We start from the raw sequence: 12035 nt of genomic DNA on the forward strand, positions 1-12035 counted from the left end.
GTTGCAGTCGCAGTCTTCTCTCTGGCAGTATTGTAATAGTTTTGTATGAAGTACAGAGCAGAAATTAAATTACTAATGAAAATGTTAATCTGGCTTCGGTTCGCGCTTCTCCATTTCAAATGAACTAAACTAACCAACCGTCACAGTCCTTCATGTCGCAAACTGTGACGAAGCAGGGAAGAGCCAATGAACGTTTGATATCACTGCCGTAAAACATGACGTAACAATTTTTGAATTTGAATTGATCACCAGCGCGGGGTTTGACATGTACGGTCTCTGCTGAGAATGGAGAGACTGGATAAGAGGCTGAATTAGGAGTTGTTTCTTCAAACAACTTTAGATTCTAAAGATTTGGATTACATCAAACTAATAAAATTGATGTCTTTTGTGAATTTTTGTTGTGTTTTATAGGAGAAAACGCTTTATGTGTCTCAAGGTAAATAAACTATTACAAAATGGTTGAACGAGTAACGTTAAAGAATGTATTTGTAAGGTTTTATAGTGAATTGTTTAACACCATTCAGGCGAAACGAGCAAAATGTTAATATTTATGAGTATTATATCAATAAATGCGACTGAAAACTTCATTAATAAGACAGTGGAATGCAATTGAGTCAAAACATAATGCTACGATATTAATAGGCATAAAGTGATACGTACAGATGTGTACGTCAGTGGATTTGTTCATACGTGAATAAATACCGTATTGTGCTGTCAATACGTAAATATTTTACATTTTCGTACTCTAAATACGTCAGTATTATACGTTTCTGCGAATATAAAACGTAATTTTATATACGTATGATAGAACGACACTTTACGTACACATACATACGTATTCTCATGAGATCACATTGTACTTGCTGAAGCCACTGTCTAAGTGAGTCACCTTGAAAACTTGACTCATGACAGATCGGTTCGGTTCTTAAAACATAGCTGGACTACATTTATGAGTATTTTTGTAATTTTTGAGCTCGACGCTATGAGCTGTGCCTGTGAGGAAAAGTAGTCTGTGCATGCGTGAAAATTCTTAATATTATTTTATTCATTTATTGCACAGAAGGAAGAAAGCAAATAATGACTGTTGTGTGAACAAGTCCTTTTAAATTTGGTAGATAATTAGTTTTAACAATGGACAAGTTTTATTCTTCTCCCTCCAAAAGGAGAGATACAGAGTTTCCAACATCTGAATTTTGAAGAAATATACGCCCACATCCTCTTGGATTCATTCCCGTCACTGTCAGCATGTTCTTCAAACCCACCTAAGCTTTGCAGGAAGCAAATTAAACACGTCTCCTTTATCAACACCCTCAGAGTAATCAAACTTAAGAGAAGAAAATTTGATCTTGGACTAGGTATTCAACTTCAGCCAATTTTGGGGGGAACACTGTGCAGACTAAGCCCACCTGCTGAAAATCACCTGCCAGAACAGCTCCAGTCTTGACAAATTCTACATCTGGGAATCCTGTGGCCACAACTGATGCGTTAACAAATGGAAGACTGGGGGAATCCTGCTGTGAGTAATGGGTATCCTCCCACTGGGCTTCTTGTAATTGAAAGGTACAGCTGGGCTCCTAATATTCTGTTGGGTTTGGAAAATGGCAACAAAGGCACGACCGTGAAGCGAGGGCCATGTCGGTTCCCTGAGCAGTGAGGTGTCATTGCAAGAATGATGAATTGCAGTGTGGTTATGTAGTTTGGAATGTTTAAGCCAACTATTATCAAATGAGGAAATCGCGGAAAACACTGAGAAGCACACATCACCAAATTATACCACATCATTCATAATAAAAAAAGTAAAAATGTTTTACTGTATGGAACAAAAAATAGCAGTCTAGCAAGTGAAATAGACCTTCATGCTGTGCACTGTAAAAAAATATTGATGGTTTAACTTAAAAAAGTAAGTAACCTGGTTGCCTTAAAAATTTAAGTTCACTGAACTGGAAAAAGTGAGTTAATACAATGAAGGAGATTAATTTAACCATCAGAAACTCAAAATTATGTTATCTGAACTAAATAAATGATTTAAGTTGATTTGACAAAAGAAAAAAATGTTGTGATTACTACACTGTGAAAAAAATATTGTTGGTTTAACTTAAAAAAGTAAGTAACCTGGTTGCCTTAAAATTTTAAGTTGATTGAACTGGAAAAAGTGAGTTAATACAATGAAGGAGATTGATTTAACCATCAGAAACTCAAAATTATATGTTATATGAACTAAAAAAATGATTTAAGTTGATTTGACAAAAGAAAAAATGTTGTGATTACTACACTGTGAAAAAATATTGTTGATTTAACCATCAGAAACTCAAAATTATATGTTATATGAACTAAAAAAATGATTTAAGTTGATTTGACAAAAGAAAAAATGTTGTGATTACTACACTGTGAAAAAATATTGTTGGTTTAACTTAAAAAAGTAAGTAACCTGGTTGCCTTAAAATTTTAAGTTGATTGAACTGGAAAAAGTGAGTTAATACAATGAAGGAGAATGATTTAATCATCAAAAACTCAAAACAATAAGTTATCTCAACTAAATAAATTATTCTTAAGTTGATTTGACAAAAGAAAATATGTTGTGATAACAAGTCTTGAAAATATTTTTTTGGCGTGCAACAATTCTCAAATCCAAGATCATGTCTGCTTAATAGTATGATAAAGACATTTTATACCACTAAAGCAAAGAGACAATACAGTCTGCTTGTTATGTTTTAGCCTAGTTTTAGTTGAACTTTTGGCTAAATAAATAAGCCCTCTTTTTTTTGGCTGGGTTTGTCGGTAGCGCTGTAATGGTTTATAATTCCATGCAATAAATGGCAATTAACGTGATCACTTCTGCGGTGTGCCTGGGAGATTAGTGTGGTGTGTGTGTATAGCAGCAATAAGTTATTATGCTGACAGAAAGACAGAGGAAATAAGAGTTTCCATGGAATCAATTGGTGAAATGTTTTGAGAACACCATCTAGCCATATGAACATGTCGAGTCTCGGGGCAAAGGATCACGACTAGAGGACAACCATAGACTCCGTCACATAGGCTGAGAAATGACTGTTGTGGAAAGCGAACAGCCAGCTTTGTTCTTGGAAAATGTTTGTCATTCTAGTCGTTTCCAGTGTATTATTGCTTCACAGCTATTTCATTAAAAATTTTGGTGGCAGACAGGATAAAGGAGTAGTTCACTTTTAAAAAAAAAAACTTTTGCTGATAATTTACTCGCCCCCATGTCATCCAAGATGTCCGTGTCTTTCTTTCTTCAGTCGAAAAGAAATGAAGGTTTTTGATGAAAACATTCCAGGATTTTTTTTCCATATAATGGACTTCAATGGGGTCAAAACGACAGTTTCAGTACAAACTGTTCAAAGGGCTTTAAACGATTCCAGACGATGAATAAGGGTCTTATCAAGCGAAACGATCACTCATTTAAGAAAAAAAGTTTAAGTTTTATAAGCTCAAATGGTCACCTTGATTTGTTCTGTGATGCGCGTTCATGACTCTCCTGTTCGAACTCGTTCATCAAAATGAATCTTTTTCCAAAGTCATTTGGTTGATTCAACGAACGAAATGGGTCACTTGATGGAGTTTAGTACACCATTGGGTCACCTGATGGAATCTTAGGACACCATTTGGTCACCTGATTGAGTTTTAGGACACCATTGGGTCACTTGATTGAGTTTTAGGACACCATTGGGTCACTTGATTGAGTTTTAGGACACCATTGGGTCACTTGATGGAGTTTTAGGACACCATTGGGTCACCTGATTGAGTTTTAGGACACCATTGGGTCACCTGATTGAGTTTTAGGACACCATTGGGTCACCTGATTGAGTTTAGGACACCATAGGGTCACCTGATTGAGTTTTAGGACACCATTGGGTCACCTGATTGAGTTTTAGGACACCATTGGGTCACCTGATTGAGTTTTAGGACACCATAGGGTCACCTGATTGAGTTTAGGACACCATAGGGTCACCTGATTGAGTTTTAGGACACCATTGGGTCACCTGATGGAGTTTTAGGACACCATAGGGTCACTTGATGGAGTTTAGTACACCATAGGGTCACCTGATGGAATCTTAGGACACCATTGGGTCACCTGATGGAGTTTTAGGACACCTTAGGGTCACTTGATTGAGTTTTAGGACACCATTGGGTCACCTTATTGAGTTTTAGGACACCACTGTGTCACTCGATGGAGTTTTTTTTCAGTTCCTTGCCACTGTTGCCTTTGGCTTGCTCAGTTGGGGATATTCAAATTAATTAACCAATCATTAATACCGTTGATCAGTTCTACCAAATGTGGATGTTTTTCCACTGAGAAACGAACATTATGTTTTGATTGATACTGTGAAGCTGCTTTGATGCAATCTATATTGTGAAAAGGGCTATATAAAAATACTTGATTTGATGTAAAAACTACCTAAAATGGTAGAAAACATCTTTGGAAAAAATGTATTTATAGTGTACTTTGATTTTTGCCTTATGTCCCATTGGAGGGGGCGGGGTTGATGACCTATTCTTGGACCAACCACCGGGGGGTGATCGAGACGCGTTGGCTTCAAGTTCACTTTTCAGGACTTGTGCAGGACGCTTGGTTTATACATACACAAACTGTTCCTTTCACAGCCGTCAGAGGTCATTATATGGAAAGCCATGGACTTGATATTAATGTGATAAGATTTAGATTTAAGATTAAGATTTATGCTCTCACATGTGTGCATAGGTAACACTGGGTCATGATGCCTGTGCCACAATGAAGCCGGAAAGTTTTACATGCACTGGTCAACCGGCCATAAATCGGATCCAGACAGATCCATTTTTTGCTTCAAATGCACGGTCAGCAACCAGTTTTTAATTTACTTTGGCTGATCTCCATTCCGGACCTGCTCACAAACTGCATTGCACTCATTTCCCAAAATGTCAAATGTGTGCAATTGGGGATGGAGGTTTAATTGAGTATTTCGCTGACTGTCTTCAAAAATGTTTCAATGGCATTTTCTTTCTTCTTATCTCTGTATAAAGTAGCGTTTATGACTGCAGGTAACAAAGAAAGCGAGATCGCTGCTGTTCTATAAGTACCACCTACTGTCAGAGAGTGACAATTGATCATGCTGCATGTGTGCACCATCTTCCTTTGGATCGTTATTAAAATGCAGTGGTTTCGTGTAATTTCAAAAGGCTGCAGGTCTTTTTTTTAAGTCAAGTTTTGCTGTTATAGACCAAATAAAACATTTGCTTAAAGAAAAAAAAATTCTGCATATCGTAATTGACCGATTTGCTTGTAAAGCAAATGTAGTTCCCCTTCAAAAGCGAACTCGTGCCGCATCCCCTAGAGGGCTCTGTGGGGATTCAGCATGACTGGTATCATAGTATATGTCAGGGCCAGTTCGTAGTAGTAGCTTGCTCTTTTTGAGCTTTTTTGTTGTTGTTGTTGGCTACTGCCTTTTGGTAAGAACGTTGCTAGGCCTCTTATTGCCTACCTGAATAGAGAACGTAGTTAGGCCTCCTCTTTTTTAGAGTCATTCTGTTGAGGCATCCATTCTTGAGAAGCTCCGTTCTGTCACATTTTTCCCTCAAAGGTGTTTGTAGAAATACCAAGCTCTTGATCTTCCCTTTAAGGGGTCTTATAGCTTAGGAAATGTTTTCAGATTCACACTCTGTGTTCACGTCAAAGCAAATATGATGCCCAGTTCACTGTAACATCCTTTAAATGTGTTTTTTTTTATATCACAAAAGTCTGGGAGCAAGATAGATATACTGATTCAAAAAATATATAAACAGTACTTGGAGAAAAGTCTTATGCTTTATTGAAACACTAACATTAGCCTGTTAACATGTGTTTTGCACGTGATGGAATGGTATTAGAGTGATTTTGGAGTGTGAGAAAACACAGACGCTCAGACTTGCCTGGCTTCTACTTCACACCACTCATGTTCTCTGGCCTCTTTTTGTGCCGCGATTGTACTGCTTTTAAAGATGTACCCATTTAAAGATGTTATGGACATGTTAAGGTTGAGAGTCTCTGATTAAACTCACTGTAATGGTCTAGGTGTATGTTACTTTAAGAGTGTAAATAGCTAGAAATGTCATCTTATTTATTCTAAGTGCAGGCTTAGAATAAAATTCTTGTCATAAATTTAAATCATGCCATGTTATATATATTTTTTTAATTGTATGTTTCCTGAGATGCATTTATAATGTGATATAAAATTGTTCATTCACATATCAAAAATCGCTGTTTAGGCAATATAATTAAAACGTACATGTTGTCGCATGAAAGTCCGTTTGTAAAGCCTATATCGAATTACCAAAGAAATCACTGTGAAATTAAACAATCAAACAAATAATGCCCTACTTTACATCATTGAAAATAAACAGCCACTAGCCTTTCTCTGCGCATGCAGATGTATATTACCCAACAAACTGGAGGAGTCAATTTATCAGCTTGGTTTAAATATATATATATATATATATATATATATATATATATATATATATATATATATATATATATTTGTTTGTTTGTTTGTTTGTTTTTTTACAGAATTTGTTATAGTATGATATCAAAAGAATTTCTTAATTATTTTATTGGCCCCTTTAATGTTTAATGTATTTCAAATCAAGACTAAAAATGTACAACAGTAATACACGTCCAGCTAGATTAAGCAAAAATTAAACCTATTGATGCAAAAAATGCACGTAGTACGTTGCAAGTCGATCGAGAGAGAGAGAGAGAGAGAGGAGGGTTTAGATATTGTTTCATTTTTATTATAAACAGCATTCATTGAAAATAAAACTGAGAAATGTGCAGATCACTTTGAAACTACATACATTGGTTAAAATATGCTAACTTTATCTGTATCTTTAAATTACCTTAATTTGTATTATTATTAAAAGTTGGTCAACTTGTCTTGCAGTTTGTGATAGCTTTGCATTTTTCAGTTTTTGATCAGTGTTTAAGTCTTTGAATGGATTTCATATTTACAGTAATTGCCCTTCACCTCACAATTTCGGTTTCCTTCGGCCATACTACTAAACACACACTGCCATCCAAATGTCACTATGTTTCCTTCAATGGTGCATTCATTGGCGTCCTCTGAACCTCGAAGTTGCCCGTTGAGGTGCCCGTTGAGGTGCCTGCAGAGGTACTTGTGGCGATCCATTAGAAGTAGCATTGAGTAAGGCACACCCAGATGTCAGACAGACTCCAGGAACTCCACGTAGTCCAGGGTGACCCCTCAAACCAAGCTGGCCAACATGGCCTCTCTCTCCCATCCGACCTGGTTGCCCATCAAATGCCTGGCCAGGTCGCCCACGCTTACCTTGTTATATCGAAGAAAAAGTCAAATAAATACTAGTCGTCATGGAAAAGAGAGGTTAATTATTTGGTCGTTATTATGTTACCCTTTGGTCCCTGCTCCCCAATGTGTCCGGGAAGGCCGTAGCCTTTGGCTCCCTTGTCTCCTGGTTCTCCCCTGTCACCTGCGGCAAACATATGTTATTAAAATGAACAACCATCTAATTCCGGCAGGAGCACCTCAAATAGACGTTCTTTATACTGATTAACAGCCATGTGTGTGCTGAGGTCATTACTGAATAAATATATAAAAATTACTTTATTTTTGGCTGGAAACTGATTTTTGACTAAATAACAATGCAAAATAATGCCTTGTCATTTACACTCACCTAAAGGATTATTAGGAACACCATACTAATACTGTGTTTGAACCGCCTAATTGTACGTGACGTTGATTCAACAAGGTGCTGAAAGCATTCTTTAGAAATGTTGGCCCATATTGATAGGATCGCATCTTGCAGTTGATGGAGATTTGTGGGATGAAGCTCCCGTTCCACCACATCCCAAAGATGCTCTATTGGGTTGAGATCTGGTGACTGTGGCGGCCATTTTACTACAGTCAACTCATTGTTATGTTCAAGAAACCAATCTGAAAATATAGCTGCGAGCAGCGATGGCGGGCCCAAGCCGGTGGCACCGCAACCCCGGTTCCTTTAGTTACCTAAAGGCACCCGGGTGGCGGTGCCGAAGGCTTTGGCCCTTTTATGATTAAATGTTAAAACGGCTTGCCATACTTTGTCATTTCGACTAGTTACAATTATGTTACTGATATCTTAAATGATAATACAAACTATCCAAAATGTAATTACGAATAGACAGAAAGACGTTGTTGATATCTACAATGTTAATTCCGGATAGGCAAACTTTGCTTTTAAATTTTAAAAGGGCTTGCCATACAGGGACGTAGGCTCAGAGAGAGGCTCACCATATTCAAACCAAAATATCTGACTTCCTCTTGGTCCGAGCTAATGACTATGTAATAGAAAGTTGTCCGGCTTGAGGAGTACAATGTATATAACGATTTTTGTAACTGTAGATAAAACTAACAACCCCACTTTTGTCAAAAGGTGGCGCTATTTAGTCCTTGCACCATGCCCGTTTCTGAAACTTTGCACATGTCTACTGGCTAATAAATGTGATGTATCTGTTGAGTTTCAAGCAATTTCAATTTCAATTTGACTGTTGAAAAGAAGTGCGCCGATTAGATACTCAGGATCGGTATCGGCTCTGACACTGCCATCTTTGACGAGGCTGATTCAAATTCTATATTGTGCATATATACTATTCTATGTTAGGCACAAAGGCACAAAAACTTTCTAAAGTACCATAAAGTGTTTGTGTACTGTATTATTAGTGTTCTGAAGCTATTATGTGATATAGAAATTAATATTTAAGTCATTAAATTCAAGAACACAAACTTTTCCCTCTCTGCGCCTGTCAGTCATTCTCCATTCAGCATTCAAACAGCACGTCGCATTCGGTTACAGTCAATGATGAAACGATCTTCAATGATTGAATGTTAATCCTATTATACTGGATCTTTAAGATAAAGGTCTAAAGGTCTATATTTTCGAATGAAGAAACTTTTTCTTGCTGGACTTTATTGCTGTAACTTAACCGTGTTACTTTCTACCGGGTGTCGGACGCTGTCGGTTAGATCACAACACTAGAGTCAGAGCACTATAATTGTTCTTCACGCACACAGTAACTGAAATTTAAAACCTTTAAAAGAAAAGGCTCAATAAACTATTGCATAGATAGATAATGTATAATACACTGTTCATAAATATGTATTTCCTTTGTGCTTTGAACTTTTCAATACGGACTCAACGCGCTGTAACTTCATGTGGCTTCAATCACATCATTCTCCGCTCGGGATGCACATAAGTGCTTTGTGCTGCACCGTATTAGAGCCGTAATATCATAATGCAGTGACGTAATGACAGATTATTAATTGCCTTTCAATTATATGTTGCTGCGTCATTAAACATCTGTCCTATGCATTTCAAACATTTATAGCAACCATGGCTATATCTTTTTATGATTTTTGTCATCTTGTTTTTCATGAATGTATTTTTTAAAAATAAGAGCAATGTGTATTATCTATTATTAATATAGTTTATAATAGCATTTTTGTCATAGATTATGACAAAGTAATCATATGATCCACCAGCGAGGAACCAGCAGAACAGAGTGAACATTCTTTCTGTTTAGTTCAATCCTACTTAATAGGAATTTATTTAAAATGCTCGCTCTACTCCACACCATTAATGTCTTGTGCGGACATCCGTATTTTGACTTTTGGTTTTAAGTAAGCGATTTAAAAGCTCCCAAGTCCCAGCGGAGTCACACGTTGATTAACCAGTGGGAATATACACAATAGGCCTACCTGATATTGAACACAAGAGGGCAGTATAGCACTACGTATGACTCAGATTATTATTTTTTTATGAATTTTACAACAATTCTGGCTGTTTTTGAACGTAAACATAATTCTTAAATGAAAAAAGGGAAAAATTGGGGAAGTTATAATATTTGTATAATTTAATTTAGAAACAAATGATGTATAATTACATTTTTAGAAGATATGAGGCTTTTAGTGTTTACTTTTTTGACATTACTTTAATCTTTTGCCATAGTTGCACATGTCTACTGGCTAATAAATGTGATGTATCTGTTGAGTTTCAAGCAATTTCAAGCATGCTAAGAGTCCCAAAAGCATCAAAAAAGAATGTTAAAGTTTGATTCGTTGCCACGGCAACAGTATCAAAGATATCAAAAATTCATTCACAGGTCTATATCTGCCGTGTATTTACATTATACAGATGAAGTTTGAAGCAAATCGGTTAAAAATAAGAGAGTGGTTTCAAAGCATTTTGAAAGTGACACACTTCCTGCTGCCAGTTGGTGGCGCTATAATTTTGACTCACAATAGTCACATCCATGTGATCGGTCTCTTACAGCGAAAACACTGCTGAAGTTTCATCAAGATCAGTTAATGTATGCTGAAGTTATAACACACATCCTGTTTCATGTTTCTCGCCATAATTTCGTTTTCTCGCCACGGCCAAACCGTTCGAGATATAAAAAATCCCTTGGCACCTTTTCATCCTTAATGTCTTGACTTCACGCTGATCGAGTTTTGTCGAATTTGGTTCAGTGCTCTAGGAGCAATACTTTAAATTCCATTGCATGTGTTTTAAACACAACCCTAAATAGCCGTCTTCCTGTTGGGCTGGGGTAAAAAGTAAGAGTGTGAAGTAGGCTATATATGAAACGATGAGATCTATATGTGTACCAAGTTTCATATTATTACATGCAAGTGTGTTTGATTTATGGACCAAATTTTCAGACCAAGTTTATTGACCAAGTTAATCTGATTAATAAACTAATTATATAAAACTATTGTCAATGCACTACAATTAAACTAGTTATATGTCTTTACTTATAAAAAATAAAAATAAAAACTTATTTAAAAAATACCAGGCTTGAGAAATGTATTTTCTTTATGCAGGCCATACACACAGCAGTGAAATGGTTAAGCCCCCTCCCCCTGCACACTCACACACACACAGACAGGCAAAGACAGAGATGTAAGCTCAGATTAAGCAAGACCACATTCAAACAAACACATCTGACTTTCTGTGGGTCCTAGCTAATAAGTTTAAATTAGAAAGTTGTCCGGCTCGAGGAGTACAATATACATACCAATTTTTGTAACTCTAGTTAAAACTAACAACCCCACTTTTGTCAAAAGGTGGCGCTACTGAGCCCTCACCACGCCCGTTTCTGAAACTTTGCACATGTCTACTGGCTAATAAATGTGATGTGTCTGTCGAGTTTCATGCATTTTGAAGCATGCTAAGGGTCTCAAAAGCATCCTAAAAGCATCCTAAAAGAAGGGTAAAGTTTGATGCGTCGCCACGGCAACAGTTTCAAAGATATCAAGAATCCATTCACAGGTCTACATCTGCCGTATGTTTACATTATACATATGAAGTTTGAAGCAAATCGGGTAAAAATAAAAGGGTGATATCAAAGCATTTTGAAAGTGACACACTTCCTGCTGCCAGTTGGTGGCGCTATAACTTTGACTCACAATAGTCACATCCATGTGATCGTCCTCTTACAGCGAACACACTGCTGAAGTTTCATCAAGATCAGTTAATGTATGCTGAAGTTATAACACACTTCCTGTTTCACGTTTCTCGCCATGATTGCGTTTCCTCGCCACGGACAAACCGTTCGAGATATAAAAAATCCCCTCGCAAACTTTCATCCTCAATGTCTTGACTTCACGCTGACCGAGTTTCGTCGAATTTGGATCAAAGCTCTAGGAGGAGTATTTGACATTCCATTGCGAGCGTTTTACAAACAAACCTCAATAGCCGACTTCCTGTTGGGCTGGGGTAAAAAGTAAGAGTGTGAGGTATAGATGAAACGATGAGATCAACATGTGTACCGAGTTTCATATTATTACATACAAGCGTGTTTGAGTTATGGACCAAGTGTTCGGACCCCGTTCCAGGGGGCGCTGACGAGCCGCCCTACCACGCCCGGGTACCAGCTTCAGCCCGGCTCTGATGGCCGCGGGTTCTGACCCGTGTGCAAAGTTTCAAGAGTTTTCGAGCACGTTAAGGGCCCCAAAAGTGCCCAAAAGGTAGTAAAATAATAATTATTA

At 37.2% G+C, this 12035-nt stretch overlaps 1 protein-coding gene across 1 annotated transcript in view; it reads right to left on the minus strand.

Annotated features, from left to right (window-relative positions):
• Positions 1-6750: 6750 nt before the first annotated feature.
• Positions 6751-12035, minus strand: part of LOC120492264 (uncharacterized) — a 38296-nt gene continuing 33011 nt past the window's right edge. The window contains exons 25-26 of the mRNA XM_039690460.2: positions 7402-7479; positions 6751-7319 (exon numbers count right to left, since the gene is read on the minus strand). Of these exons, the coding sequence (XP_039546394.2) occupies positions 7081-7319; positions 7402-7479 (317 nt within the window). The 3' untranslated portion in view covers positions 6751-7080. The remainder of the gene's footprint in view (positions 7320-7401; positions 7480-12035) is intronic.

This window comes from Pimephales promelas, chromosome 11 (assembly GCF_988280905.1).
Source record: "Pimephales promelas chromosome 11, fPimPro1.hap1.1, whole genome shotgun sequence".
NCBI lineage: Eukaryota > Metazoa > Chordata > Actinopteri > Cypriniformes > Leuciscidae > Pimephales > Pimephales promelas.